Here is a 7,390-nt window from a genome sequence, read left to right as displayed (position 1 = left end):
CTAACCGTGGTCAACTTAGCTGCCAGAAATGAAGGTGGATTGGAATATAGACAGGTTTTACAATGACACAGACTCACAGCCAGCTGTCTCCAGAGGTAATGAGGTTGTTGATACAGGTCCAAAGCATCTTTTCACCCAGGAGGGATAAACTTTGAAAATAATTTACTTGAGCTGTTTTTAGATTGCTTAAGAAAATTTAGTTCTTGGTCCCAGTGTACAAGAATTGCCAAGGAAAAGCAAAAGGATAAACACACGATTCAGGGCATATCTGAGCTATACTACTTGCTGTGGTGAAAAAAAAAAAAATTGCCCTGCATAATTATTCTTGCTTTGCAAGGGTAAATTTACTGGAAGATTTTACAGCTTGTGCAAGTGAATGTGTGTATCAAATCTATTTTTACCAAACATGGAACACATTTCTCTGAGCAGGCTGCACTTGAATAGGCATAAAATCAGTCATTTTGCAGTGACATCAGATGTGAGATCTTTGACCATTTTTTAGCCCCAAAATATCAGGTTAGTGGAAAATTAGGTGAAAAATCCCAGACTGATGTCAGAATACTAAAACACTTTTAGAAAAAGGATATGTCATCAGATGCTACTTGTACTTAATGCACTACAATTATAGGTCAACAGTGAGAAGACCATTAGCACCTGCAAACATTGGCAAACTGAGAATGTGAACATTTATTTGCACAGCTGGAGGTGGTGCCAGAGGAAGGGGCAAGAGGGGAAAAGCAGGCCAAAAGAGCAATCAGATTTGGTGTTCTGGGAGTTGCTGATGCTGAAGGAACATGGCATAGAGGGCTGTGGGGTTTGGATTCACAGCTGTGAAACAGGGACACATGCTGCCAAGTTTTTGGGTTGCAAGGTGAAATTCTAGTAGGAGAGAGTCCAAATAACAGGTAGTACCTGAGAATGATGAAAACGTTTTAAGCTCCAGCAGCTTTGTGTGTTGGTTAGTCAGTGAGAGTGTCAAAGAGGTGCAAAGAAAACAGGATTTGAAACTAGGACTAGCTTTTTGTATAAACATGTACAGGAGATGCTGTCAAAGTTGTTACAGCTACCTTCTTTGCTGGAAGTGAAAAGGTGATTGGCAGTGTCTCTGAACCACATCACAACAGCTCAAGCTAGACAAATAGAAGGCTTGACAGCTTTTAATGGTGGCCCTCTGAGGAGCAGAGCTGAGAAAGTTAAGTGTTGGCATGAGCACACAGGCTCCCTCGGAAGGACAAAACTGAGGGTAGAAGGGGAAAGGTTCATCTTGTCATCGCTGCTTTCTAACATGTAGCCACTTCCTGTTTCTTCTGAGAACGGTGAATAAGAAATGAACTTGAATTTGGGCAAAGCTTCAAGGTTTTTATTGAATGGTACATAACTAATAAACAAGATTATACACTGTCAGTATTTTCATGGAAAATAGATTCAGTTTAACACAGCAACATACTTCTGCCTTTTGGATAGATGCTAATTTAGCATTTGTAACATGCAAGGCCCCAGCAGAGCTGGAACGTCCTCCCAGCAACAGCCTAGGAGGGTCCCTGCTGGGCAGCCTTTCTCTCCAGCCGAGCTGTCAGCACTGGCTCAGATATCATCAGTGTTAACTCCAGCAAGGCACTGCTGGGACACAATGCCAGTGAAAGGAGCCGAGATCAGGCTTTCGGAGCAACGGTGTCATCAGTGCCAGCTACAGTGATGCCTCTGTGGAAGCTCAGAGCACTAATGCCAGAAATGAGACCAATAAATAGCAATGCAGGGAAACAAGTCGACATTCCTTTGTACATTAGTGTGCTCTTCTGCCTCTGCTCCCAGACCTATAGGATTAGCCTTGCAATGACACACAAGCCTCTGTCATAATAGTGTTTGGATTCCAGTTGACAGGTAGACATGGTGAAATTTGACAGCAAGATGCTCAGCTGCAACAGCAATAGCTCTTAATGCTATACATATATATATGTATATGTATATATATATAGACTACATATTGGTACAATACAACTCAAAGAATCAATGGCCTAATGTAGCCATTTTTATGTGACAGGGTTAACCTTGAAATATTAATGCATAAACTATTTATTCTCCTCCAAACCACAGAAGTTACAAAGAATATTCTCTCTCCTTCCTGTACACCTTTGTAATAAGACAATTAAGTTTATTTCTTTAACTTATATGAATTAGCAGACTCTCCATCCCAGCTAGGAAATAGTTTATCTCTTTCCTTTTTTCAGTTAACAGTGATGTGGAACGGAATCACCTTTTTCTCTAGCTTTTCAGAAGGCATTTTCACATAGACCCCAGTAGTGAGACATCGTCTTCTCTTTATCTATAAAATACGGGAAGGCAGTAAAATAAACAAGTGATCACAGCTTAACCACTGAGCAACACATTTTAGAGAAAGCTGATGGATGTTCTGCCCTTACTGAGTAGAAGGTATTCTAGACACCTTTGCCTGTCACCTCACTTTGTAGAACATCCATTGAGACCATTTGGGGGAGAATCAGGAAATATGGGGTCCAGTTAGAAAAAAATTAGTTCTGCTATTCATTTAGCCCTTTGAAGGCGCTCCTGCTGCAGGGTTCAGTGTTGGTTCAAAACTAGGAGTGTTCACAGGGGACAGTTTCATTTAGCTTCTAGGCACAAGGGCGGATTGAAAAATGTGGGACAGGGATACTGTTTTGTTTTAGGCTTTGGCATCAGGTTTATTTCTCACTGTGAGTAGTCCCGATGCCATGTGAAGAGGCAACCCAGGCTTAACGTTTTGCATGCCTTTATCTTTGTGCAGACATTTCTAGCTTTGAAGTTAAAAATGCTGTTAAATTACAATATCCCCCCCCCAATCACAAAGGGAAACCTCTTTAAATTTGCTTTGCACAGAGGTGAATGGTGAGAAAAGGCACAATCAAATCCTGGGATTTTGTATGAATTAGTTCTGAAATCAGAGAGAAGCCTTTGTTCCAGAAAGAATCCAGTAATCCAACCTGTTCTTAGCATCCAAACCTAAGCTAAAGGTCAGTCCAGCTGATGTAAGCTGACTGCTTTCTGGTACGCTGGCAGCACAAATGAGCCATAAGCAAATTAGATGGCAGCTCCAGTTATCTTATTTTGCATTATTGTAACAGCATTGCATCAGTAAAAAGGAGCATCCCAGTGTGTTTGTTTACAGTGTTCTTCCCTGTTCTCATTACTTTCTCCTTGTCCTCATCACATAAAGGGGTGTTATTAGCAGGACAGGGCTGAGTTGATGGGACTTACCGCTTTGCCCATGAGAATGGCTGAGGTGATGATGCTGTAAAGAAAAAATCCTGAGGCAGTAGCTCCTAATACCCAGAGATATATGGCAGTGTCTGGACAAGGTTCTGGATCTAAAACATATGATATCACACAAGTCATGTCACACATGAGCTATCCCAGGATTCTACCAGGGTTGAGCTCTGAGTCTCTACCCACTCAACCTCTCTAACGAAAATAGGCCTTATCTGTAGAACATACATCTTACTGTCTGCTGTTTCTGCACTTAGATATCTAACTGCCTAGACACACATGTACACTAGATAGCATTACTTATGCTATCAAACATCCATACATTGCTAAATACATTGCATGGCTATGTCTATGCCTGCTTTAAGTGTGTGCAGGGAAATGTGAAAGGGCTGAGAGCTAATCATGATTCTCAGAGCCTGAATCAGTGTTCAGCCTCACTTCTTATAAACAGAACTTTGAAGACCTTTGAGACATAATAGCAACTTCCTTAGCCTGGGAATATCACAGTGCTGTAAAGCTGCTTGGCTTACCGATGACATAGAGATGCGTCCCATTTCCCTTGTTCATAAAATAGGGTGGAGGGTACATTCGCTCCATCTTGCAGACGTAAAGACCAGTATCATTAGCTTGCAGGCCAGTGAGGGTGAGGGTCACATTGTTTCGGCTAGGGCTAACATGGCACTGAATGACCTCTTCCACACTGAACATTTTAAACTCCATTGTGTATGTTGAAGCACAAATTTCAGTGAACCGGTCTCCTGTCTGTTTAAGCAGAGTCACTCGAATTTCCTTTGCATTCCCAATGTGCTTGTATTTACACACCAAGCTGGCGACTCCTTGCCTGTTGGCCAGCACCATTGCTGGCTGAGTCACTTCCATTACTGCAAGGAAGTAAAGAGCATGATGATAAGTGAACTGTCAAGAAATGATCTGCAGTCATTTACTTGAAACCTTCTCAGTAGGAAGGGAGTCCTACCACCTCCTACTATCCATGGGTAATTCCTGGAAATGCTGCTAAATCCTTCCAAGAAAAGGACTTCAGCACCACAATTCACATAGGCACTGCATTAATATACTTAATAAAGCTCAAGAAGTGCCTTGATTACTATAAATATTATTATAAATCTCAGCAATTACTTCTTGCTTAAACAGTAGATTATTTGGCTTCCTAACTGGAGCAATGACCTGCATGCTTCAGTTTCCCTCAACACAAATCCTTAACATACATAAGAAAGCTGAAATTTGAAATTTAAAATTAGACATTTAAACCACAATTTATACCTGCTTGAAATAAGCATGTTCATATTTAGAAACAAACAGGTTGACATCCTCTATGGAACATGGAACAGAACCATTAGGATAACAGTGAAACCGAATGGGAAACCTGTTTGCATCTTTTTTTGTTTCTGATCTTTTTTGCTCCTCAGTTTTAACCAGCTATTCCCAAGCCACAGTACAGCAACAGTATATACCCCAAGCCACAGTATAGCAACACACAGCAAAACCTGGTAAACATGCTGCAAAAAATCATTACAAATCTTTAAAGGAAACTAGATTACCATGTACATCCCCACTGGCTGCTTTTTGCAACTTCTATACTCTATCCTGCTACACAATGGGAAGGCACTGACTTTCACTTAAGCTGTGAAGACTCGGTATTATTTGTTCAATATCACCTTATATCAGTCTATTTTGGAGCAGGGCTTATCTCCTTAAGTTCTACAGTGCAAGAATTTGGGACAAAGAGGAGTAGAATTTCTCCATCCTTTCAAACCTCTGTATCCACGTTATCAGCTGCCAACAACTTCACTTACAGAGCCTAGTTTGCCAAAATCTTCCTTCCTCTTGAGCTACTCTGAATTCTGCCCAGCATCTCTACAGATGTTAGTGCTGTAAGTCTGTGCCTGGTTTTCCAGATACCTTGTGGTTCTCAAGACCTTGTTCCCAGACTGTCCTATGGAGGGGTCCCATGTCATGTCCCTCTCCTAGTTATACCCAGTCCATCTCTGCAAATGTGTGTAACAGAGAAGAGGTTACGCCCCCAGCTACCTTGCCTCCTTCATCTACCAACCTTCGGCAATGGCACTGGCTGTGCAGAGAAAGCCCACGATGACCAATATTGAGATCATTCCTGCGCTGGGACAGATGCTGAAGAGGCTGAAGGTGGATGATGCCTTCAGACTGGAAGACAAACTGGAACTCTCAGGACTGGAAAAAAAAGGCAACACCTTTCAGGATACTGAATCTTCGAAATGTTTGAACCCACACAGAGTCAGTGTGTATATATATAGCTTTGATCTCAGATGCTGTACCTGAAAGTAATATGAAGCTTTGTTTTGGTTTTACGAGAAAGGAAGTAGTGGGTTTGATTAGTACGTGCACAGTTAACCTCAAACAGCATGAACAAAAACAACTGTTCAGCAGATGGAAAATACATATTCAATCTGAAACTGCCATCCATTCTGCTTTAAGAATTGGGGGAGGAAAAGTAATCATCCAATAGCCAGGCCCTTTGGTGCTGCCAGCTTGCACAATCATAGCACTTAATATTTTAGCAATCATTAGGTATTTTCTACTAGGGCAAGACACAGAGAACTTATACTTCTGCCTAATGTGGCACAGTGAATCAGTGCGAGGTAGCTTTTTTATTAAGGACTTCCCTCCGCCCCCAATTTCTTTACTTGCTTTAATGTTAGTGCTTTTGATGTTTAAAAATTTCTGCCCCCTTCAAAATACTGATTACACTTGCAATGACTTGATATTTTCATAGCAGCAGTGTGACTGGAATCATAACCCAGCTTCTTTAGGCTTTCCTTTTTCCAAGAAAAAATTATCTAGGTTTAGAGCTAATGACTTCCACAGCTATACAGAACTTTCCCTACCTATGAACTTTATTGTCTGAGTACCTTGACATCAACAGATGAAAAACACTGCAGGAGCTTTGATTATTGCAATCTCTGCTTAGTGCACCTGTGTCATTTCAAATCTCAGTGAAACAGTTTTCAGCCACTGGCCTTTTAAAAGTCATGTAAGGTCTAAAAATTATTTTGCTTTTTTTATGTGATAGATTGTCATATCCATGAATCATTACCTAAAGAATTTAATAAAAATGAAGTTACACTTCAGTTACACTGAAGGTCAGCATTCTTTTTTTTCCCCACACTTTGAGAAGTTCTTTCAGAAGGTGCTTCATCATTTATATATGTAGATCTAGTAGATTGCAAAGACCTACTTTTGGATTGTGGCCTAGAAAAACTAACATCATTAACTCTTGAATATTAGCCTGCCCAATCCAAAGATACAGGATAAAAATTTGATCTTGAAATCACATAATCACCTAATGATATAAACCAATTTACTGCTTCTATACTTAGGTGATGCAACAATTATTTGTAGTAACAGATTCATAATCAGTTTGATCTTAACCAGCATTCAAAGCAGAACCGATGCTAAGTAAAAGTATAGCTATGAGAAAATGAAAAACTGCACCCTAATAATGAGTCAGGCCCATATTGTGTTACTGGTTAGGAGAGCTTAAATAAATTTTAATATTAATTTAATGTTAAATAAATGTTATTGCAATATTGTGTACCAGACTATCAGTGAGATTTATGGCACGCATTTACCGAGTTATGCCTGACATTTTCATATCCAGGGTAGTAACCAAACTACCTGCCCCGTGTATCTTTTGGACTTGGATTTTGTATACAGTTAAACAAATGATGCATTTGAGCCTCATCAACCATCATGCCATCTCCTGATGTTTGATTGAGACCGTAAATTGATGGTGCAGTTAACCACTAAACACTTGCAAAGGATTACCATGTAAAACTCAGTGCTCCCTGCCCAACATATCCACAGTATTTTATACAGCTAGAGTGAGAGGTAGCACTCTGGCACTCCTTGCTCTGGCAACTGAGACTGCTCTGGCAGACCTAGTGTTTCCAGTGGTACTCTTCTTGTTTCCTGGATGTTTTGTTCTCAGGGTGCCTTTTCAGAATGACCACTTCTTACTTTTTATCATTGTTCCTCCTTAAAAGCCACATGTTATGATGACTGTTCTTCTAGGTAAGACACAATATGTCTCCTTGTGGAATCTCTTGAGGTCTCTGTTTGTAGAGCCAGGGCA

The 7,390-nt window shown here is 40.5% G+C and overlaps 1 protein-coding gene across 1 annotated transcript; it reads right to left on the bottom strand.

The window, feature by feature from the left end:
- Positions 1–1,338: 1,338 nt before the first annotated feature.
- On the bottom strand, positions 1,339–5,519 carry CTLA4 (cytotoxic T-lymphocyte associated protein 4). The gene is made up of 4 exons (XM_026853275.1): positions 5,333–5,519; positions 3,792–4,142; positions 3,253–3,362; positions 1,339–2,323 (listed from the first exon to the last, which is right to left on the bottom strand). The coding sequence occupies exons 1-4, from the start codon at positions 5,388–5,390 to the stop codon at positions 2,225–2,227; spliced, it is 618 nt and encodes a 205-aa protein (XP_026709076.1). The 5' UTR covers positions 5,391–5,519; the 3' UTR covers positions 1,339–2,224.
- Positions 5,520–7,390: the final 1,871 nt, after the last annotated feature.

This window comes from Athene cunicularia (assembly GCF_003259725.1).
Source record: "Athene cunicularia isolate RWA chromosome 7 unlocalized genomic scaffold, athCun1 chr7_part2, whole genome shotgun sequence".
NCBI classification, from domain to species: domain Eukaryota; kingdom Metazoa; phylum Chordata; class Aves; order Strigiformes; family Strigidae; genus Athene; species Athene cunicularia.
Note: the sequence above shows the minus strand (reverse complement) of the source record. Positions and strands in the feature narration are given on the sequence as shown.